Below are 23,859 nucleotides of genomic sequence, written 5' to 3'. Positions count from 1 at the left end.
TTATAAGTTAAACTGTCGGTGCTAACTTTGTAGTGATTTATTCTATAGATAATACTTTCATTAGAGTAGATTGTTGGAGCTTAAATGACCTAATAATATAAATCTAAAAAAATAAAAGTAGTGATATCTTAAGCGCATTATAACATTATAAAATTATAAGAATTAAACTACTTATACGTGTTGTGCTCGCTATTTATGGATTATTTGATTAAATCTTATTTCAATTATTTAGCGGTTTTTTAATTAAATTAGTCATTATATCAAATAAGTATGATATCACCTATATACACACACACATACGTACACACATATATAGGCAATGGTTCAGGCATGCGAGAACAGTTTGGTTGTGTGAACAATAAATATAATTGTTCAGCATTTTTTTTATTTTTTTAATGTTGTATTGTTTTACAACAGAACAATAGTGTTCTTAGTGTTCATGTTCTCCACATAGGGCGATATATATAACACACGATATCAAAATTATCCATTACATTTACAAGTGAGACTATTACATATATACACCTGAAATAACTTAATGTATCGTTATCATGAAATAGCGTATCATAATAATATTTCATAAAAATTAATAAATCCATCATTATTTTAGATCAAATTGTTAGTATGATCTAAAATAATCTTTTATTTAAATGGTTCATTATCCGATACGCAAAAAATCTTATTCTAAAACAAATTATGATATCATATAAATTTAACATAATCTTATACATAACTATATATTTTTTTATATTCCAAATGAATAAATAATATCCCCGAAAATATATATTCAGAGATATCATTTATTTTAAATTTAATTTTGGTAAAAGTAAATAAAAATTAAAACGTTCTTTCCTTTAAAAAATAAAATAAAAATCCCTTTGTAAATTGTAAGTAGTGTAATTGATTTACACTAAATGCTACTACAGATATTTGGATCAAATAACATAGATTCAGTATGGATCGAGCTGCATATAAATTATACTGCTACAAATTGTAATGAGTAACAATAAATCATCCACACCTCGTAGCCCTGATTCCACCGGCACCGGTTCTTGGTTTTCCGGCCTTTTTTCTGGCCGTGTGGATACTCCAAAAACTCCTAAAATTCCCAATGATCCGGTTGAACTCGCCGGAAATTATGTTGGCCCAGTTAACAAAAAGAAGCAGTTTCAGGGGGTTTTGTTTAAGTACGGTCCCAAACCAATACAGGTATCATCTTCATGTTTATTTCATGTTAACTCTATTTTCTTACTCAATTGTTTTGTGCTTATATGTTTTGATCTGATAAGTTTTGTTGATGATACTTGTGTTTATGTTTGATGGATGTGAAATTTTTGATAGCCCATTTGTGATTTTGTTACAAAATGAAAGGAATTAGCCATTTCATACTTGTGTTTGAGTTTTCTATATTCAAATTTTGATACTTTGGAATGGTGGAATGCTGGTGTATGGATGAAAATTAGGATAGTGTATGGATTCTATTGCGGTAACTTTTTCTTGTGTTTTATAGCTTAGGACTCCCTGAAAAGTCAAATTAATATGTGGTTCGGTGTAGGTTTTCCTTGTATTGTTTTGTATCTGCGCTTCTAATTGTCTTTCTTGCTTTGTATCGGTGGTGCATATCTTTTCTACTGTGATTAACTGAAACCTTGATGACTAACATGTCTTCCAAATAAAGATGATGTGTCTATTGAACTACTATTGTTGAATGTTGACCACTTAAGTTCTGGGAGACTCAAATTTAGAATATAATGGCAGATTATGCTGGTTCCTCTGTTTCCTTATTTGGTGGCTAAACTACCCTGAATATATTCCTCTGCAATGTATCAAAAGATTGACTTGGTTCTTTGCATTACTAGCCATTCTATGTAATAATATTTAATCTATTTGATTTCCCGAAATCTGAGTTCAATGCATCATGCAGGTTGCATTTAAAACAGGCGACTATAAACAACAAGTCATATTTATTGGCGGTCTGACAGATGGATTTTTGGCTACTGAGTATGTCAATATACATGCTTCAATAAGTTATCATTTGTTTATCCTTCTTGCTCAGTTAATTTTAATCTTTTATTTTTATTATTATCATCCATTTATCCTTCTGTTGTATTATTCTCAACCCCTCTTAATTTTCTGTGATACTCCCATCATATTCATATCACCATCCTCATCTTGGGTAGAACACACATACAGTTCATTATACATGCTGCTAGTAGTGGACATGAAACATACCGAGCTTTAATTTTTAAGTATTGAGTTATAATATGACATGGGTTGGACCTAAACCTTATTTTCAAGTGTGATAGATTGCGCATCTGCAATTGCCTGAAACCACAAATTCGCTGCACGTAAGCTTTCTCTAAAATATAAATGGATCTATTGGTGAATGGGAGGGTTATCAAATGTTTTACAAAGGGGCATAGATGGCCCGAAATTTGCATGTTATATTATAGTAGCAATTGAACAATAAAAATTTCATGGTGAACATTGGATGAGAATATTGCTTAGACTAGAACCTTGCTGCATCCAACATATTTGATAATGATGAAAAATAGAGATGAAGAATGAATAAGGCGAGGTTCAAAGCCAAAGATCACAACTAATAAGAAATATTTGGGAAAAAAATGATTAACCCATTTGAATAAAAATTAGAGTAGATTTTCATCATAAATAAATGAATTGTCTTTTTGCTGGGAACTTAAGTGAGATTCTTTCTACAATTTGTGCTGGGAACTTAAGTGAGCTTACATTGCGCAGATACTTAGAACCTCTTGCGGTTGCTCTTGACAAAGAGAAGTGGACCCTAGTCCAATTTTTGCTTTCATCTTCTTATAGTGGGTATGGCATCTCAAGTTTGAAAGAAGTAAGCACTCTTTTTCTTGACCATGATCTTCTGTTGATTCTCTACTCCTTGTTCTATATATGTCTAAATATCAAGTATTATATATGTGATTTAGACATTTAGTGTCTAATAGTAGTATACTAGTATGTATGAGCAACATGCTAGTAGCAACATTTTGCTACAAGGTTCATTATTATTAAGTGCATCTAGAGCTGAGTTAAATTCTGTGCGTGTACTTAAGGATGCCATGGAGCTTGATCAGTTGATTAGTTACTTCATTAATAAAGAAGATTCTGAGGGCGTGATCTTGATCGGACACAGTACTGGCTGTCAAGTAAGTAAATTATCTTTATGGGGTACATATCAACTATTGCTATTGGAAAGATTAAATTTTATCATTGTTTGTTGGTTATATATAGGATATTGTATATTATCTGCGTACAAATTTCGCATGCTCCAGAGCGGTCCGTGGAGCTATTTTGCAGGTATGCACCTATATATTTATATACACAGGATTCTATTCTTGAAGCAACTTCTTAGCCATATTTTATCTCTTTTCAAGCTGTCATATGATATCCTGCTCCTTAATTGCTGCTCTCTAGAGTCTAGACCAATGTAAGCTGGAGAAAATGAATAATGCAGATTCTTATAATTTTGTAGTTGTAAATATATTTATGGTGATTAAGATCTTATTAGTTGACGCTTGATCTCATCTTACATATCATGGAGTATAATTTAAGTCGGCATAACATTTTTACTTCTTTTTTTTGAAGTGGCAAGGTGAATGACTAAAAAATATTACTTATGCAAACAATTGCCTCAACTGAGGCTCATATCCTTGACCTTTGGTAACAAGGACAAAAGATATTTACTAGACTAAGCATTGGAGATAATCAAAGAAGAAATTCGTCAATAGTTAACACAAAAAGTGGGTGGCCACAAAGGGATTAGGGGAGGGGATATAGTAGAATACTGATACTAGCTTGGTTATGTTGCAAGTTAGTAATGCCATAAAATAGGAATTAAAATAATAATAGTAGTTAGCTAAAAAGGAGATTTTTCATTTTCATTCAGACATATATCGAACAAGGGTCCCAAAGCTTTTCCCGAATAATTATTTGACGAAGTTCAGTTGGTTGTAATGGTATGCATAAGGGAAGCTACTACATTAAATAGCTTGGAAACAGTTAAAATCTTACACAATCATTTCTGATCTGTTTCTGGGAAAACTTGGGGAGCCTCCGGGGAGGTTCCACAGCCAGCAGCCCCATGGGTATAGCATCAGGGTCATTAGGTGGAAACACACTCGGTGGCGAAATCTCAGACACAGTAGGCGACGGCGGAATTTCAGATCCATTGGGCGACGGCAGAATTCCAGATCCAGTAGGCGATGGCATAGGTGGTTTAGGAGCGTCAGGGACTTGCTGATTTTTTTTTGGTGGGACCGGAAAGTTTGGGCCTGAGTTCTCACGATTTGATTTAGGAAACTCTTCAGGTGGGACTGGACCAAAGTCTGGGTAATTTGGAGTTATTGGAAGTTGTTTTGAGGTATGTGGCTTCGTTTGAGGCGTTTCTGGAAAGTCAGCCTGTGTGTCAGATTGGTTCATTCGGGTTATCAAAGCCTTAGGGTTGCGGTGGATGGTGGTGATGTGTGTTTGGGAGATCATTGGCTTGTAAGAAGAGAGCTTGGCAATGATATTTTCCATAGTAAGACTAGATGACTGAACCTTAAATTACTAACCTATTACTGAAAGAATAATTAGAGAAAAGAGATATATATAGGCTATGAGATATGTTATACAGCAGCATGCATAGCAACACGTTGCACTTGGGGGGGACAGGTGGACATGCATGGAAACCCTTTCTTGTGGGTATTTATTTTCTTTATTAGCATGACCGTTTAATAGCAAAACAGTGCAATTTATTATCCTGGGAATAATACAGTGCAATTTGAAGAAAAAAAGCATTTATATCATTATATGCAAACACAAATAAGAGAATGGTTTTGCAAGAATCCTTTCAGGAACCAATGAGCTAATTAGTTAAGAAAAACTCGTTAGGGCTTGGGGGTGTTTGATTTATAAATTTATACCAGTGTCTGGTTAAATGTTCTGAATTTTACGTTAAATATGGATTCTGGGAAATAGGTGGTCACAGAAGGAATTGGTGGTGGAGAGGCTTGGCTTGCTGACCTCAGCCACTGTAAGAGGACTTGTTTCCCTTATTGTCAAGCATTTCAACTATCTTTTGTTTCTAGTGTTGCCCTGCACTCTGCCTTTGTTTGGGGATGAACCCAACTCTTTAAGAAAAAGAACTTTAAGTGGTTGTCACATCTCGTCACCCCGTGTGCTTATATGTATGTATTGCCTATAAATTATAATATGGGTATATTACTGGCATACTCATGGAAGAGTTGTTATGCTGGCAAGCTATTTTGTGACCCTTGCAGATTCCTAAAATTTCCCAGCCTTTTCTTTCTCTACAGGATATGGTATAGTCTCACATATAGTCTTTAAATATACGTGGCCTTGTAGACCCTTAATGTTATGCATTATGTATCAAATCGTGATTTCCTTTGGATTTTTCAGGCTCCAGTCAGTGATCGAGAATATAAAGCAACTCTCCCTGAAACAGCTCCTATGATTGATTTGGCCTCTAAGATGATTAGTGAAGGCCGGGGGTCTGAGTTAATGCCCAGGGAAGCAAATCCTGATTCACCAATAACTGCTTATAGGTAGGTGAATCAAGCATTGGTGCTTCGAAGTCTGAAATTACCCAATGGTATTATTAAGCATGTATTATTGAGAGAATGTACTATTAGGCATGTCTAATTAAAAGAAAGTGAATTCCAATCGTTCCGCATTTTTTTTAACTTTCTTCATCCTCATGCTTTGATGGGAAGTTCATTAATGCCATGCCACCTTAGATCCGCTAATTATTCTTGTATCTACTTTTTATTGTACCAAGTTGCAAACTATCCTCGCTACTTTATTAGGACTTGTAATGTATTGATATAAAGCTCACGAGCTTCCAGTAAACTGAGCTAATGTTGAGGGAACATGGTTGTTTATATCTTCAATGTTTAAGTTTAACTCCAAATTGAACATTATGCCAATCACAAAGTAGGTGTTGATTGTGTTTTATGTGAACCCAAACTGTAACTACTCATATAATTTAGGGTACAAAATATATATGTATTAGCTTGATATTTTTTTTGCTTAAAAGTCATTCTTGTGGTCTACGTTTATTGTGTACCTGTTCAGCTATCACAATATCAAGCAAGAACACTGCTGTGGACTGTTTCACCTTTAATCTCATAAAAAATGCTACTTCACGTATCCTTAATTTGATTTGTACACTTGTGTAATCAATAAAGACAAGCTCATTAGTCTATGTGCCTATTGCCTATCTTTAAAGAATTCAGCTCGAAGATGTGGCAAAGATATTCTATTGTGTTGGTAATAGAAGTCTGAAATTATATGTTATGTTTCATATTTGTAGATTTTATTTTTTTTACTTGCATGTCCTTGCTTTTCGTTCTCAAGACACAAGTTTGAAACTATTGCTTGTCATCTTTGTAGTTTTCACTACTTAATTGTTTATCTGTTTTCTGTTTAGCTGAAATTAGTAACTGTGCAGATATCATTCTCTTTGTGCATACATGGGTGACGATGACCTGTTCAGCTCTGACCTTAGCGATGACCAGCTGAAACAGAGATTAGGACACATGTCAAACACACCGTGCCAGGTTACGGTTGCCATCTCATCTTTATTATTGACAGTTTGAGCCTGGAGACTTAAGCTGGTTCTTTTGGCAGGTTTTGTTCTCTATGGGTGATGAATACATACCAGATTATGTAGACAAGAAAGCTTTGGCTGACAGGCTAGTGCGAAAGTCCTCTATCATTTGTACATACATTATTGAGTCATTGACGCATGGGTGACCAATGTTCCAATATATTTCAACCAAATTTCTGTGTCTTGCACTAGGTGTACACCTTTGCATGAATAGTTATGTGCTTGTGTTTCGCAATGACCATCATATTTTTGCAGATTGTGTAGAGCAATGGGTGGTGCAGAGAAAGTCGAGATTGAATATGGAAACCACTCGCTGTCTAACAGAGTTGAAGAAGCTGTTCAAGCAATAATTGGATTTCTAAAGAAAGAAGGACCCAGTGGGTGGGACGACCCCTGGAGCTAAACTCATGTGGTCACTTCTTGTACCTCAAGCCATTTTTTAATCTTCTCTTGCTCATAGCATTTAAGTTGCGATCCATACAAATTTAGTTGATTTTTTCTGTAGGTTAGTTCTAGCTGCAGTTTTTGTCTAATTTCAGCAGAGCTTCTATGAATTATTAAATAGTAAGATATTGATTTTGGCACTTCAAATAGCCAGAAAATCCGGAGTATTCATATGCATGCATTTAAACAGCACTCGTAATGTGGCAAAATATTTACGCGGCATCTTCATGGTAAATATTTTGGGACCTTCCGCATTACTGTTATTGCTCTGTCAGTCTAGGAATGTTATACTAATACATCGGTTAGGCTGTCTGTTATGTTTAGCAGAGACATTTGGCATTATATCTTAAGCAAGGCATATAATAATCCTTTCGACGTGTATGTATATATAAATAAATTGTCAGACTGAGAATCGTCATTGGTTGCTAAACCCTTACGCATCGGTTCTCAATCCATTCAAAAATGTAGCAAGGCAAGGTTGGCAGTAAGCATGAAGGCATGTGGCATGATTCTCTCTTGCATTTGACTTATTTCTGTCGGTGCTGGTGCTACCACTCTCTCTAATGTAGTAATAATGGATCCGAATTTATAATTTCTTTAGCATTACAGGCAAAGTTGTACTGCAATTTATTCAGATTGTATCTAATTGCTTAATACTCTTGGCATGAAGTGAAGTTCCATTATCTGACTTAAAAGAATTTGTATTTTCTTTGTTTGATAATAATAAAGTTTACAAATATAAATATTCTCACGTGTAAATTTGAGATGGACGGTTTATATTTGGTGGTGTTTAGAATTTGAACATTTAAGTGAAGACATGTCACATGTGTGGTGTGAGGATGGAGATAGCTCATAAGCCAAACGGTGAAGTGAAATAAATCCATTGCAGCTTGTTGGAAGAATGTGATCAAGTGTGTACGGATTCTCATCTTGCGTTGCATAAGTAACATATGCCCGGAGTATGTGAATTATGGACGTGACTTGATGTGTTGCATATAAGTAACATATGCCCGGAATATGTGAATTATGGACGTGGCTTGATGTGTTGTATATAAAATGTGTTGCATATAAGTAATATATGCCAGGAGTATGTGAATTATGGACGTGACTTGATGTGCAGTCTGATTTATAAGTTAATAAACAATATAATAACAAAATAAAAATGATCTGGGAATAATTTTAAATCAGAGCTTAAAGCTAAGAAACATATTTAAACATCTACTTTAAGCCTACACAGATAGATGGATTCTCATGAGCCATGGCGCGTTTCATAATATTTACTTCAAACAGATACAATTGTGTACTAACAGATACAATTGTGTACTATCATTATTGTAATATTAGAGAGAAAGTAATATTTGTATTTTATTTATTTTGACAGAAGAAATTAATATTTGCATACATATAAAAGAATAGATATTTTGGAGTTTACTGCAAATAAGAATGATAGGTGTCCTCACTTGCACCACTCAAAGACGCAACCCATTTTAGTGTCAAATTTGATGGATTTTTTTTAGAACGGAATAGTTGGCTTTTCTCAAGCAACTTCTCCATGTTTTGTATTTTCTAAATGAGATCTGAAATATTTTTCACTCGTCAACCAGAGCTGTCTGTGCTTTATCATATATGTAACAGGATATATTAATCATTTATAGTTATTATAATTGTGAATTATTAGTTTTAGTGATACTTAAGTATGAAAATTACAAATAAAGAAATTATAATCTTAGAATTCTAGCAAGTGTTGATAAAAAAAATATATTCACTTGATTGAATTTTATTACAAGCAATGTCCAGTAGTTTCCTTATGATTCTTGCTAAAAAATTTAAAATTTGTAACAATAATAATAATAATATATCCATAATATTAATATAAACAGTACATATTATTTAAACCTACTCCATAATGTAATTTTGATTTAAATTGAAGCAAGAGAGAGATGTCAACCATGTGTCAAATCTATTATTTTCATTTTGGCATGTCATTTAATAAATTTATATAATTTTATGTCAACAGATATTTAAGAATATGTCTTTTAAGAAGATCAATAAATTTATTTAATTGTACAAAAAATATTAACATCCTCTAATATTTAAAGTTAAACAATCGTACATAAACTCAAATTATTTTTATTTTATGCAATACAACCTTATCTTATAAACTAAGAAACGAAGTAAACACCATAGTATATTGAAAGAACTAGTAAATTAACTAAATAATGACAATGATAAAGTGGACTAGGAAGTATGTATTTAAATATTTTATTTGGGTGAGTATTCGTTTGGTTCGGTTTAAAGAAGTCAAATCGAGCGAAAATCAAAATTATATTATCTCCCGATCGGATCGGACCAAACCAAAATTTTATCATCGACCGTATCGTACCGAACCGAAATAACTCTATTCGATCCGGACAAAAAAACCGAATTTTTTTAAATAATAAAACTTATATTATAAATAAAATTAAAATTTAGGATTCATTAAAAAATAATATCAATAAATTACCACATCTTCACCAAAGATAAATATAATTAAGTTATAATTGATATTATAATTATAGCTTACATATATAACATATATAAGTATAAATATTATTATATAATATATGGACTATTTGGTTTATTTGATTTAGATATTTTTTTTAAGAACCGGACCAGATCGAATCGTATTTCAATTTATTCGGTTTGGACCGAATGAACCGAATTTTACAAAATTAAGACCGAACCAAATTCATGCATTTTGATCCAATTTTTTGATTTCGGTTCGATTTTGCTCATCCCTTTATTTTATGTCAAAAGTATATTAAATATCTTATCTCAATATTTTAAAAAAAATATTGAACTTTTTGAGTAAAGAAAATACTCCCTCCGTCCCTTTTTACTTGTCCCTTTTGAAAAAATAACGCATCTTAAGAAAATGTTAGGTGGATATCTTGTTTTCATACATATCCCTAATAAATGTAATGAATTACTCCCTCCGTCCCTTTTTACATGTCCCTTTTGAAAAAAATTTTTGTCCCAAATTACTTGTCCACTTCTCTTTTCAAAGCAACTTTTTGTATGCTTTTTCAAAATGTAACAACTTCCAATGTTTGACTAGCATATATATATACACAATTCTATCTAATTCATTACATTTATTAGGGATATGTATGAAAACAAGATATCCACCTAACATTTTCTTAAGATGCGTTATTTTTTCAAAAGGGACAAATAAAAAGGGACGGAGGGAGTAGATAGAATTGTGTATATATATATGCTAGTCAAACATTGGAAGTTGTTACATTTTGAAAAAGCATACAAAAAGTTGCTTTGAAAAGAGAAGTGGACAAGTAATTTAGGACAAATTTTTTTTTCAAAAAGGACATGTAAAAAGGGACGGAGATTGGACTTAGAAAATATGAATTGCAAATCCGAGGTCATTAATGACTAAACACACACGGATCAAGGATGTATAACATGTATAACATGAAGCTTAAGTTAAGTTTCCTAGGTTGTTTCGGAGGTTTTACTAGTTTACTAGTCCATTCTAAAATCTGAAACACCACACAATCTTCCATCCTTCACTTCTACTTTTCCCACTCTAATTTCTCCTGTGTTTATATATTCAACTATTCTTACACATTCACATTCTTCATAACCAGCTTATTAGCATTGCCCACCACCTACCTCTCACATTCTTGGCTGCTGTAAGTTTCAATTTATTATACTATTTGAGTTGCAAAGCTTAAGTCTTTTTTGTTGCAATTTGATTCTTACTAGCTTTTGTTTTCTGGGTAGTTTAGTTTTTAGTTCTTTGAGCTTTTATTGTTGTTGGGTTTGTGTTGCTTTGGTTTATAAGATGCCTCAGAAGTCTTTGTTTAAGGATTGTTCATGGGGATATCAGATTAATCCTATGATTAATTGGTCATTCAAGGTACTAATGTTTGCATCTTTTCTTGGTCTGTTAATTATTTATGGGTTTGATTGTTGGGATTCTAGTAGTTTTCATAATGATTTTGTTGCTATTAAGCTCAATAATGCTCATCAACATTTGACACATACCCATGAAATTATGGATCAGTATAATGAATCTGGTCAGTCTAGGTTAAGTTTCCAAGAAAATTTGACACTGCGCGGTGAAGATGTTCAAGCAGATTCTGAACCAATGCCCTTAATTGGCACCCGAGATCAGCTTGATGCCACTAATTCTAGTTTTGGAGAGCCACTAAGTTTGGAATGGATTTCAGCAGAAGTAGAGCAAAACTTTACATCGAATCTTTTAGCTGCTTGGGTAGATGGAGGTGTTGGGCAGTGTAGTGACTCTCAGACGGTGGGAATCACAATCCCTGAGTTGGACGGTCGCGAGTACATTGAGTTACCTACTGGGAAGATTCATGAATTTGTTTTCCAAGCAGTAGATGAAGTGGGAAATCTTCATTGTCTTGGTGGTGATTATTTTGAGACTGATATTTCGGGTGAGTTGTGGAAGTCTAGGCCCCCAGTGAAAGATTTAGGCAATGGTACCTACACGTTTTCCCTTCAAGTCCACCCAGATTTTTCTGGAGACTACAATCTTACTATAATCTTTTTGTTTCGGCACTATCAGGGATTGAAAAATTCCCCTGAAAGATTTGCAATTGATAATGTGCTTCGAACAATTCCAATTAAATTTGTCAAGTCTTCCGCACAATTACCAGCAATACAACAATGCATGAAGTCTGATTTCACTAGAGACATCTGGTCGGGTAGATGGACGCGGCATGCCAATAATGATAGCTGTGGAATTAGTGATGATGGTAGATTTAGGTGCCAAGAACCAGACTTTCCGTGTCAACGGCCATGGTGTGATGGTTCCTTAGGCTCGCTAGAGAGTAATGGTTGGACATACTCGACTCATTGTTCGTTCAAGCTATTTTCAGGTGAAGCAGCTTGGAATTGTTTAAGTAACCGCTGGATTTTCTTCTGGGGTGATTCAAATCACTGTGATACTATCCGGAACATCTTTAAATTTATCCTAGACCTGGATTACGAGAATGTCCCTAGACATTTTGATATGAATATCAGCAACCCAGACAATCCAATGCAGACGGTTCGAATTACTAGCATTTTCAATGGCAATTCGAATGTTGGTGGGAACTATCAGGGTTTGAGTTCACTGTACAATGTAACATACAGAGAATTGTTGAAGAACTACTTCTCACAAGAAATTGTCCCGGACACCATAATCATTAATTCCGGTTTACACGACGGAGTTTTCTGGCCTACGATTAGGAGATTCACGAGGGGGGCAGAAGATGCAGCAGCTTTTTGGTCAGAAGTGATTGAGGGTGTCCGCCAGAAAGGGTTGGTGTTGCCAGAGATTATATTCAGGAGCACAATTGCAACTGCTGGTTATGCAAGAAGAATGGCCTTCAATCCTAGCAAAATGGAGGCATTTAATGGGATTCTATTGGACAAACTAAGGCAATTTGGTTTGGTTAGTAAGGTGATTGATGACTTTGACTTGACGTATCCGTGGCATTTTGACAATCGATGCAGTGACGGGGTACACTATGGCCGAGCTCCAGCTAAAAAGCAGTGGCGTGATGGTCAGATTGGGCACCAGTACTTTGTGGACCTCATGTTATGTCATGTGCTGCTAAACGCCCTTTGTCAACAATAGGTTAACTTGTTTTTACTCGAATTTTGCAGGAGTCCAAATTGTAAACTAGTATGCTTGCAGCTCAGAAATTGCATTGCTCGGAAATTTACAGCAGCAATGGGATACCTCAAGCTGAGATGTGTTGTATTGCCAGCTAAAGGAGGTTGAAATCTGAGGATAGATACATCTGGTGGCCTAAGTATGCCACATACCATAGAATGTTATCATAGATTCTGTACTATGATTTGTTTGTATATTCATGTTTTGGATTTTTACCACTAGAATTTAGAATCAAAGCTTGTGGTGATCAAATGGCATATGTAATGCCCCACTTAACACAACAATATGTAATGTACCTACTATGTGTAGAGGTGTCAATTCTTATATTTTGGAGCTGTTTGGCCAAGATTAAAAAAGTGATTTTTTGTTTAAAGTAAATAAGTGGAGTAGAAGTGAGAAGTAAATAAGTTAATAAAGTGTTTGGAAAAGAAGCAAAAGCTGTGAGAGGTAAGTTAGCATTCTCAGCTTCTTAAAAGTGTTTCTACTTCTTTACACAAACGGGTTAAGAAAAGCAAAGCCAGCTGCTTTTGGTTCCCGAACAGACCCTTTGTCTACCTAGTAATAATTCAATTTTGGAGTGTTATTGCCATGGTTTATAATGAAGTGTTTTTTCTAGGGGTGAGAAAAAAAACCGAAACCGAGCCGAAAAACCGAAAAACCGAACCGCTAATATTATTTTAAAATATTTAATATATATATTTATTTATTCCATACATATTTATGTGCTACTGACTATATGCATTTATATTTTATTTAATAGATTTATGTGCTACTGACTATATACATTTATATTATATTTTATTTTAAACTATTTTATTTAATAGTTTGTTCAATTTTGCCATCCTTTTAATGCTTTAATATCAATATGTCCACTACCTTTAATTAATTTTTGCACTGTTAATATGATTTTTATAATTTTTATCGCAATGTTAATATGATTTTTGTAATATTTTATTAGCACGATATTAAAGAGAATAAATTATTAAATTTGAAAACCGAAAAAAACCGAAACCGACAAACGGTTAACCGAACCGAGAAAAACCGTTCCGAACGGTTCGGTTACGGTCAATACCTAGAAACCGAACCGAACCGACATACACGGTTTGGTAACGGTTTTTGGTAAAAACCGAGCCGAACCGACCCGTGCACACCCCTAGTTTTTTCCACACACAGAGGTCATAATCAACTTACTTAAAGACAAGTATAAATACTTAAGTTTCAAAAAAACAAGCAAATGAGTTTTATTTCTAGCAAGATGCTACGATTAAAATGACCCAAGAAGAATGTGAGGGATAATTTGATTCATCTTCTGGGAGAACAAATAACCGAGTTTGTTGATTATTGAGTACGAAGATGTTACGTGCTTTGTACGTATATGAAGTCATGTATGCTTACTCAAATCCGATCAGCTTCTAGAGATGCTTACCAACAGATTGCTCAACGCAATCTCTCCTCCTCTTCTTCCACTGCCACTGCTCCCCCAATTCACAAGGTCTCTCTCTCTCTCTCTCTCTCTCTCTCTCCCCCTCCCTCCCTCTCTCTCTCTCTCCCCCTCCCTCCCCCCCTCCCTCCCCCCCTCCCTCCCTCCCTCCCTCCCTCCCTCCCTCCCTCCCTCCCTCCCTCCCTCTCTCTCTCTCCTTCTCTCTCTCCCTCCCTCACTCTCTCCCTCTCTCTGTCTGTGTTTCCGTCTCTCCCACCCTTCTCTCTCTCCGTGTGTGTATTTTGTGTGACCCCATACATACATTTTACAAACATCTTAATGTTGTTTAGAAATTTGGTGAAAATATATTTTAGTTGATGAAATTTGGTTTTTGGTGTTTTGGGCGATTTTCATGTTATATGTGATACGTTTCGTTGTTCGCTTCGCATACGACGAGACAACTTGATCGATAGCATAGCGGTGGTAGCCGATGGTGGCGGTGACGGCGGTTTCAGGACGGGATCCGGTTTCAGAAAGGAAAGCGCGCTAATTGTGCCTTAATTGAGGGCGGTAATTGTGCCTCGTTAATTATGCCTCTTTATTGAGGGCATAAATTGTGCCTCAATTATTGAGGGCGTAAATTATGCCTCTTTATTGAGGGCGTTAATTGGGCCTTATTTGAGGGCGTTAATTGTGTCTTAATTAAGGATATTAATATTTTATTATTATGCCTTAATTAAGAGCTTAATTGTCTCAATCATGAGTTATCATGATTGTGGGAATATTTTGATGTAATATGTTAAATATATCGACTTATATTATTCTTTTTGTTTCTATTGTTTTATTTTCAGGATTCTTGGAAGAAGGCCGATTTTCTTTTCGGACATTAAAGTTTTATTGTCTAAATTTCCCCGGTCATCTTGCATGTCCGACGGTTAGATAATAAGCTTTCTTGAATGAAAGAATTATCACGGTGATTTGCCGATTCTCGTTGAGATTTATTCTCATTTTCAAAAAAAAAAAAAAAAAAAAATCCCACCTAAAGACAAAAATATGAAAAATAATTATTCTCTTGGTCTCTCTCATTTTTTACAATTTTTTTGTTATTGCTTGACACGTATTTTAAGATATATATAAAATATGATTTCGTAAGTTGTTTTAATTTTTTATATAAATGTTAATTATTAAATTATATTTAAAATAATCTATGAAATTACATTTTACAAGAGACTTAAAACACGTGTCAATTTTCCGTTCCAAGATAAACAACAAGGAGAAAGAAGGAGTATTGTGTTGTGGAAATCGGTTGTGCAGCCGATAAATCGACCGATATATAGGCAAAACTCACGCACACGATCTTATTAGCCTGAATCCTTTCATTACACTTTTTATATAATATCGGGTCAAACGCGGTCAAAATTCGGGTTAAAGCGGGTTATTAGGTCCAGGGCTCCAGGCCAGCTATTCATTATATATATATTAAACAAACAACAAAAATCACTCTTGTGTTCTATGCTCTGCTGCTCAAACATCGAAGAGGGATTTTAATTATTTTTATTAGTGCTCTGATTCAAAAAAAAAATAGTAACACATTGCTTCAGTTGTAACCATTGTTCTAAAAAACCTCCATTTAACTGATTAATCCCCTGCAAAGTCGGCCACCGATTCGATTTTTAAAATCCGATTAATCTTTATATATATTTCTTAATCGAAGTATACATGATAAATTATTAAAATAAAAATAATATATTACTTTAAATGTGAATAATTATAGAGTTTATAAATATAATAAATATATTAGTTACTAAATAGCTAATATAATAATAACTAAAATATTAAATAATATTTTAATATTAAAATAAATCCGATTTTCACTCTGATTAATCCTTCCGATCAATCCCCGATTTCTGATTAATCCTTGAATCGGTAACTCAACCTATTAGGTCCGATTCCCGATTTCTGTAACACTAGAGAGTAATGGTAAATGCAGTAAAATGTTTGAAATTTTAAATTAAAAAATGAGAGATTTGGACAGTGGAGTACATTAGTCAAGCTCCAACGATAATTAATCATGATCCACTTGCCAACAGCTCATGGAATTACAGATTCAAAGATTTATTCCCGCCAAGTATATTGAGAAAACAAACCAAAAATTGGTCGGCCCAATTACACTGTTCTAATTTTTTGATGACTATACAAATTTGCAAATAAATTGTTTTCTATTTCATAATAACGAAAATATATTTTTTATTTTTAGTATTTTATTTGTAAATATATAATACTCATAGAAATTAGAAACACAAATTGGTAAAAAGTCTGTACTGAACTGGACTCTGTCGTGTTCTCGTGTTCTTGTCTGCATTATTAGCAAATTCAATTTCCATCAAACACATAACAATATTTTTTTGTTGCCCACAAAAATCTTGATACTCTTTGGATAAGTTTAGGCTTCTAGCTACGCTTTGTCCATGTTTGTGTAAGGGGGTCTTGATCAACACCTCAACATTTGTTTCAATGGCTTTTAATTGGTTTTCTTTTTTGAGATATACCCTTGTTGTTTTATTCGTTGCTGCCACTGCTACAGCATTCATCACTCTCCCAGTTGAAAAGGTTTGATTTTTAATCATGGGTTTGCTTTATGAAGCTTTTTAATGGCTGTTTGCTACTTTTTGTGTCTTTTTATTGGAATACATTTTGTGGGTATTCATGATATTGAATATGCTGATATGATTAATACGTAAATCATGCTTATGTGGTGATACAACTCTCACCCGGTTCACGTAATTTTGGACTTGAGACCGCCGGGTCAACAGAGTTGTAATACCATGTTAAGTTATGAATTACGAGCTTTAGAGGCCAGAAGTATAGGATGTTAAGAGGAGGATTTGATATGTGTATCATGGTTCTGTGTTGATAGAGTCCAAGCTAGCTGTCATCACAGTAGACTATGGTCATCACATATTTTTCTGTCATATGTATCATGAAATTGGCTTAAGGGGTGATAATATGTAGAGGACTTGAAATATAAAACTCAAGAATGTTGGTTCTATTCCTTATAATTTGATCCGAAACTACGCAGTAGATAAAAATAGAGAAAGAAATATAAGCTGTATGATGCAACTCTTTCTGGACGACTTATTGTTTTGCAGATATTGAAGGATTTCTTGATTTGGGTTGACAAAGATCTTGGGCGTTGGGGGCCTCTAGTATTGTAAGTGGAGCTTTAATATTATGCAACTCACTATGTGTGTGGTTGAATATATATGTTTTCTTGAGTTTGTCATTCTGAAGAAAATTGTGGTCGGACTAGTCTCATATTGCTGTATAACTTTTAACAAAGAAACTACAATTTTCTTTCGAAGTGCATGAAGCACCAGAACTAAACAAAATGCTCATTTTTCATGAATCATGAAGCACCAAAATTGAACCAATTGCTCATTTTTCATTAATGCGCATATCATTTTCTAAGACTTCTATCTGTCACGCGCATCCTTCTTATACGAGGGGATGCTGACATCCCCAATATTCTACCCCAAGTACAGGTTATTATTACAGATTATCCCTCTCCTCTTGGCAATTTCTGATAATTCCATATTTATAAGGGGAAAGAAGATGTAAAAGGCATTCAACATGGTTTTATCTATTAAATATTTTTTTTCAGACATCTCAGTTTTCTTGGGTATGTGGCATTGATCTTTCTGTAAGTTATTTCCTGCCAAGATAATTGGCTATTTGGGGTAAAAGTCTTCTGAAACTTGCATTCTTCCCAGCCTAGCTGGTCTAACACAATGAAAGCTCATCATTTAAGATATCTGAAAATATTAAGCATATAGTGATTAGTTTGTCCCAGAGTGATGCCATGATAGCAAAACCATAACAACATTATGAGGACAATGTGTGCTTCCAGAGCAACCCAACAAGATTGATTCATAGTAAAAAAATGGTGTATATTGTTTAACATTTTGTCTTCGTATTTAAGTAAGTTCTGGTTGAAATATGCAGGGCTGTTGCATACATTCCTCTAACGATCTTAGCTGTTCCAGCATCAGTACTTACTGTAAGATCTGTTCCTCTTCAGCTACATGGATTTGTTCTGTTTAAGGCATAACAAACTGCAATCTTTACAATTCATCATTAGTAGCTGAACAGCCATCTACATAGAAGTTGTGGATCATCACGTTCAATGTTAAATTCTGATTTATAATTGCATACAAAACTGTTCAGTGCTTCATGTCATAATTATTCCTTCCCTTATATTTGTGTGTGTGTGAGCGTGTTCCTGTGTGCTAATGTTTATCATCTGTCCCCATATATTTCTTCATGTTTATGCAAGTATCGTAAGTAGGTTACCTTTTATTAGTAGATTGCAGTGTATTAATCTAATTTTAGAATGAAACCAACTATGATTCTAATAACAAAATTGACATTTCGAGATAAAAATACAATTGATGCATTGTATATTATGAAATTCAAATCTCATATTTTTAGTATTTAATGCAAAAGACAAGATAATTATGCCGCATTTAGAAAAAATCGTGTTTGAGTAATTAGTTTAGAATATGATAACATTGAGTAACTAGAGATACAGTGGCTAAAGTGTTGTAATACTTGGGGAAATTTTGCTATATATTTGGCCCTTGCAAATATTCTAAGTTCATTCTATTTTCTGATTAGATGTTTTTCCCCCTTTTGTGTGCGTGTGTAATGGTCTTATTGTACTTTGTCATTTAACCTTTTTAACTTTATTATTTACCACTATCTTCTTAGTGGCATGTATGTGATTATAACGACTAGCGTCTCTCTTTCAGCTGGGTGGCGGTTATCTCTTTGGCTTACCTGTGGGTTTTCTTGCGGATTCTGCTGGTGCTACTGCTGGTGCAGCTGCGGTGTTTCTTCTTGGAAGAACAGTAAGTGTTGAAAAGCACATTCTCTTTGGTATAAATTTTGGGTATATAGCATCATTGCAACACCTCAAAAATATAATGACACTCTTCTTTCTGCACAAAGCAGCAGCACTAAATATTAGCAAGTTAATAAGCAATTTTTTTCTTGAATTGACAAGATTCATTAAAGGCATTCGTTTCCTCCAGTATCTCTTTTTCTTTGGCCTTTGATTACTTTTTCTTATGAACTTATTTCCAAATGTCACTTGAATACTTTGTATTTGTAAAGTTGTTTATGGAATCCTTTCAGATTGCTAGGTCATTTGTTATTTCCAAGGTGAAAGATTATCCACAGTTCCAGGCAGTTGCTATAGCCGTTCAGAAATCTGGATTCAAGGTTGGTTTTTTCCCTTGTGAATGTATATGAGCACACATTATTATTAACATCATAAGCCCATATCCTTTCATGTGCACATGGTGCATACTGCATAGTTGCATTGTTATATTGAGTGTATTCAAACATATAATCTACCTCCCCTAAGAGAAAACTCAAGTTGGAGAAATATTATTTGGTTATGTTCCATATATAAGCATGCTGCTGACATGAATCTCCAAGTGTCCTCAGATAAAACTGTGGAATGGTTCTACACTGTAGAATATTACGAATCCTCCAAATATAAATGACAGTTCATCTTAGGTGTCTAAAAGGGTAATTGTTCATTAATTTGGAAAGAAGTGTTGGTCAAGATATCGATCCACTGGCAAATATCATTATCTGTAGACAACCCGAAGTAAGAAAAGGTAGGCGGTCGGGCAAAGTAGCAAAGAAATGGGTCGACCTGAGAAGATCTTGCTTAATGCAATGTGTGTTCTGTCTGGCTTGTGAATATCTTCTTTGAATGTTGATAATTTTCACTTTGACAGATTATGTTGCTGCTTCGGCTTGTTCCTATACTTCCATTCAGCATGTTAAATTACCTTTTGTGTATGACACCAACCTCAACGGTGGAATACATCCTGGCTACATGGTTGGGAATGATGGTATCTTCATCTTCTTTCAACTACCTTTTTATGCAAATAAATTCCAAGTCAAGAATATATTACTGTATATTACCCGAACATGCCCTCTATTCGACATGAGCCTCTTCTTTCGCATGTCACAGTAATCGTAAGGAACTATTAAGCTAAGCCTCAAGTCATATTAATTTAGCAGCTTTCCTGTACAGCCACTCACTCTTGTACTGGTATATGCTGGAACAACTCTCAAAGATCTTTCTGATGTAACTAATGGATGGCATGAACTTTCAAAAAGTCGATGGGTAAGAGTGTTATTGATTATGTCCTTGTTTTAACTTTATTTGTCAAAGTTCATTTAGTTTTCTTATATCCGAGATCCTTGACACTGACAAAAACGTAATTATACGGGTGCCTTCTGAATAGATAAATGTCTGTTAAACAATTTCATATTAAGTCATTCAAGCTACTAGAAAATGTAGCAGAATTCACCAATTTTATGTGGGTTTGTCTTGTTTGTGCAAGTGATGCATTTTGCTTTTTGTTGTTGATGCAGGCGCTTATAATTTTCAGTCTCTTGGTGTCGGGTGAGTTTTTATCTCTGCCTGTACTTTAGTATACAAAGCTCATATGAGACGCTAGTAAGTTAAAGAAACTCCGATTCCATATTTTGTAGCTTCTCGAAACAGAAAGCTGCAGCACGTTCTTGAATTATGCTGCATATGGAACATATTTAAAGTACTACTGCATACAAAAATTCATATATTTACTAAGCAAAAAAAAAAAAAATACTGCACTCATATCCTTTAATGGCTCAATCTATGTGCTATGGTTGTTCATAAGTTGTATCATGTGTAGTTTACTAGTTTCTTTCAGTTTTTAATTATGATAAGCAATTTTGAAATAAAACTCGCATAATTAACATAACATTGTCTATCTTAATGGTTAACTAATAAATTTCTCTAGGACAATCATAATATGTGCGGTAACAGATGTCCTCTTGTGCCTCCTTTCTGCATAGTGTTGCCGTTCAACTAATTTATACTAACTCCTTGCAATCTACCTTGTCTTTGATTGTAGTGGTTCTAATATTCTGGGTTACTAAAGTTGCAAAGTCTGCGTTGGAGAAAGCTTTAGCCGAAAACGAGGACATCCACAACTTTTCCACCTTCATTGATTCCCCTGCAGATATCCGGCAGCCACTAGTAGTCGAGACATAGACAATCGTGAATATGGAAATTGATGCTCAAGTAGATTCTTCTAACCAATTGTTAGGATGTACATACTGTCTTTACTAGTTCGTTATTATCCATAATCCTGTATAGTTACACCATCATATTATACATGTATTTTTAGATAGAGGGGCACTTTGCTGAAATCCTGTTTTTTGGTAATTTGAAATTTTTCCCGGGAGATCCCTTTCATGACTCATGGAGTCACCAATGTCTCCGTGCAAAGTAAGAACACATTTTTTTGATTCCGCTTGAACTTTGTTCAGTTCTTCCTTGATTTTGTAGTTTGTTTTGATATGGGAGGAATACGAAGGTGGGGCTAATAAGCCACTCCACTTCATAGCAGAGGGTAGTGTTGGTATATATTTAAAAAATAGAAAATCTTCCCATAAACAGAGAAGTCTGAATTTTGATGGCCTTAGAGCATCTCCGGTATTGGCTATAATCGTTGGCTAAATTGGACCTGCAAGAGCATCTCCAACCATCTAAAGCCCTTGGCTATAAAGTGAGGTGGCATACCTAAAATAAAAAAATTTAGCCAACAGCTCTAAAAACCCAACTCCAACCATGCTCAGCTGTTGTCTATAAATTTAGCCAACCTCCTATGGATGGCTAAATTTGTCGAACCTCTACAGGTCTGTAAGAAAATCTGTAGGAAGATTGTACATCATTTATTACCATATTGAACTGATATATTCTATTTTAATAATTTAAAATATTAATAACATACTATTTTTAAATTATAGCCAACCAATATAGCCACTACCATTGAAGCAAAATGTCTTACAGGTTCAGCAAATTTTACATAATGTCTTACAGGTCTAATTTAACCAACGATTATAGCCAACGCCGTTGGAGATGCTCTAAGACATTATGTAAAATTTGCTGAACCTGTAAGACATTTTGCTTCAATGGTATTGGCTATACTGGTTGGCTATAATTTAAAAATAGTATGTTATTAATATTTTAGATTGTTAAAATAGAATATATCAGTTTAATATGGTAATAAATGATGTATAATCTTCCTACAGGATTCCTACAGACCTGTAGAGGTTCGACAAATATAGCCATCCATAGAAGGTTGGCTAAAATTATAGATAACAAATTAGTGTGGTTTGAGTGCTATTTTTCCAGGTGGTTGGCTATATTTTTTAATTTTAGAATGCCAACTCATATTTTAGCCAAAGGCTCTGTATGGTTGGAGATGGTCTTAGTTAATTCTATAGCCGTTTGTGTCTATTAGGAGTAAATTAAGGCATCAGTTTTGCAATATTTTTGATATCCTTTTAAAGCTTTTTAAGACTTCAGTTTTCATTCTATCAGTGATGTTCTTCTCACCTCAATATAAATAGATCATGAAATGATCACTATTTTTAACAAGAAGAAAAACAAATAGTCTTGAGCATAAGAAAGATGAGTGTGTAGTCCAATCAATTCTGGTGCAAGACTTGGTTGATGAATAGAAAGAAAGGCTGTTTTATCCTGGGGACGCCGCTGCTATACACTGCTTGCACCTAGGGCAGAGCCGCGAAACGTCTTAAAGAGAGCGACCTAGTACGCGACTCAGCCTAAGGTATTTTCATTCACTAGTTCTGTGTTTTGCAGGTAATCATCCCCAACAGGTAGTTTATATTATATCGAAAACCAGAAGCCACAGGTGTCAGGAACGGGATATACTTGGTACGTTTGTTTTGGTTTCATATACCTCATTTCGTTTTAGCCTGTTGCATGTCTATTATCCTTGGTCTATTGTACAAGTCTTGCTCCTAGTCATGGAACACTTTCCTTTCCTCTCTGGGCATGACACTCTTTGTTTGCTCTTACAGTTAGTTGAGTTGACATTTGGTTTTCATATTTTTTCAGGTGTTCGAAACTGTGTATATCTTTCTTCACCTTTCTGTTTTTATTGACTAATCAGTGTTTCATATAGATGAATAGTTGATAATCTGATTAAAGTTGCTGAACTATTTGCTTTTCCTTTACTTGTGTCCCCTTATCTGTTTTTGGTAACCCTTTGCTTGCAATTCAGTTTACATGCACTTTTCACCTTTTTGTAAGATAGAACATCAAGAAGATTCAAAAAGAGAGATGTAGGGTTGCAATACATAATGAACATTCTAGGTGCAAGTTTGTAGTATCTACTATTTTGTGAAAGTATGTTACTAGATGCCAAAAAGAGTGTCTGGAAAAGAATATTTGGTACAAGTTTGCAGCAACTGAGCACCTTAAGCTTGGGCTATAGGTCCTCTGTGAAGTTTGTTACTTGTGGATATGCGAGAAAAATTGTATGGACACCACTATTTTACTGTAGTTATCGGAGATCATATATGTATTTCAGTTGGAACATGTTCTGTGTGATAATATATTTTACAATGTTGTCAGATATTTCTCTAAGGTCCATCAAACTCGATCGTGTCCGATAAAGAAATGATCTCCATAAAATTCGACCGTGTTTAATTGAGTTATGTATAATTGTAAATTTATACAGGCATTACTGCAAATTTATTGATTAGCATGATGGGGACCATCACTCACTGATACAGTAT

The 23,859-nt window shown here is 34.4% G+C and overlaps 3 protein-coding genes across 3 annotated transcripts; all 3 read left to right on the top strand.

The window, feature by feature from the left end:
- The first annotated feature begins 921 nt into the window (after window positions 1–921).
- On the top strand, window positions 922–7,453 carry LOC108226112 (UPF0613 protein PB24D3.06c). The gene is made up of 9 exons (XM_017401064.2): window positions 922–1,209; window positions 1,925–2,001; window positions 2,758–2,863; window positions 3,084–3,176; window positions 3,262–3,327; window positions 5,431–5,576; window positions 6,482–6,590; window positions 6,661–6,725; window positions 6,896–7,453. The coding sequence occupies exons 1-9, from the start codon at window positions 997–999 to the stop codon at window positions 7,041–7,043; spliced, it is 1,023 nt and encodes a 340-aa protein (XP_017256553.1). The 5' UTR covers window positions 922–996; the 3' UTR covers window positions 7,044–7,453.
- Window positions 7,454–10,561: 3,108 nt separating this feature from the next.
- On the top strand, window positions 10,562–13,110 carry LOC108225743 (uncharacterized). Its single transcript, XM_017400686.2, has one exon. It carries the CDS (start codon window positions 10,923–10,925, stop codon window positions 12,723–12,725), a length of 1,803 nt encoding a protein of 600 aa, XP_017256175.1. The 5' UTR covers window positions 10,562–10,922; the 3' UTR covers window positions 12,726–13,110.
- A 3,361-nt stretch (window positions 13,111–16,471) lies between these two features.
- On the top strand, window positions 16,472–23,636 carry LOC108226286 (uncharacterized). Its single transcript, XM_017401234.2, has 10 exons — window positions 16,472–16,794; window positions 17,334–17,395; window positions 18,187–18,241; window positions 18,993–19,091; window positions 19,378–19,464; window positions 19,992–20,108; window positions 20,294–20,386; window positions 20,638–20,668; window positions 21,162–21,662; window positions 22,936–23,636. The coding sequence occupies exons 1-9, from the start codon at window positions 16,699–16,701 to the stop codon at window positions 21,299–21,301; spliced, it is 780 nt and encodes a 259-aa protein (XP_017256723.1). The 5' UTR covers window positions 16,472–16,698; the 3' UTR covers window positions 21,302–21,662; window positions 22,936–23,636.
- Window positions 23,637–23,859: the final 223 nt, after the last annotated feature.

The sequence above is a fragment of the Daucus carota genome, chromosome 1 (assembly GCF_001625215.2).
Source record: "Daucus carota subsp. sativus chromosome 1, DH1 v3.0, whole genome shotgun sequence".
In the NCBI taxonomy this organism is placed as follows: Eukaryota; Viridiplantae; Streptophyta; class Magnoliopsida; order Apiales; family Apiaceae; genus Daucus; species Daucus carota.
The sequence above is the reverse complement of the archived record's forward strand: the minus strand, read 5'-3'. Positions and strand labels throughout refer to the sequence as shown.

Bases quoted from the DNA above. Each gene is read 5' to 3' on its own strand.
- LOC108226286 (XM_017401234.2), top strand. From the start codon at position 16,699: ATGGCTTTTAATTGGTTTTCTTTTTTGAGATATACCCTTGTTGTTTTA. The intron at 17,396-18,186 runs GTAAGTGGAGCT...TGAAATATGCAG, and splicing joins CGTTGGGGGCCTCTAGTATT to GGCTGTTGCATACATTCCTC. The intron at 18,242-18,992 runs GTAAGATCTGTT...TCTCTCTTTCAG, and splicing joins TTCCAGCATCAGTACTTACT to CTGGGTGGCGGTTATCTCTT.
- LOC108226112 (XM_017401064.2), top strand. From the start codon at position 997: ATGAGTAACAATAAATCATCCACACCTCGTAGCCCTGATTCCACCGGC. The intron at 2,002-2,757 runs GTATGTCAATAT...TACATTGCGCAG, and splicing joins GATGGATTTTTGGCTACTGA to ATACTTAGAACCTCTTGCGG. The intron at 3,177-3,261 runs GTAAGTAAATTA...GGTTATATATAG, and splicing joins GACACAGTACTGGCTGTCAA to GATATTGTATATTATCTGCG.
- LOC108225743 (XM_017400686.2), top strand. From the start codon at position 10,923: ATGCCTCAGAAGTCTTTGTTTAAGGATTGTTCATGGGGATATCAGATT.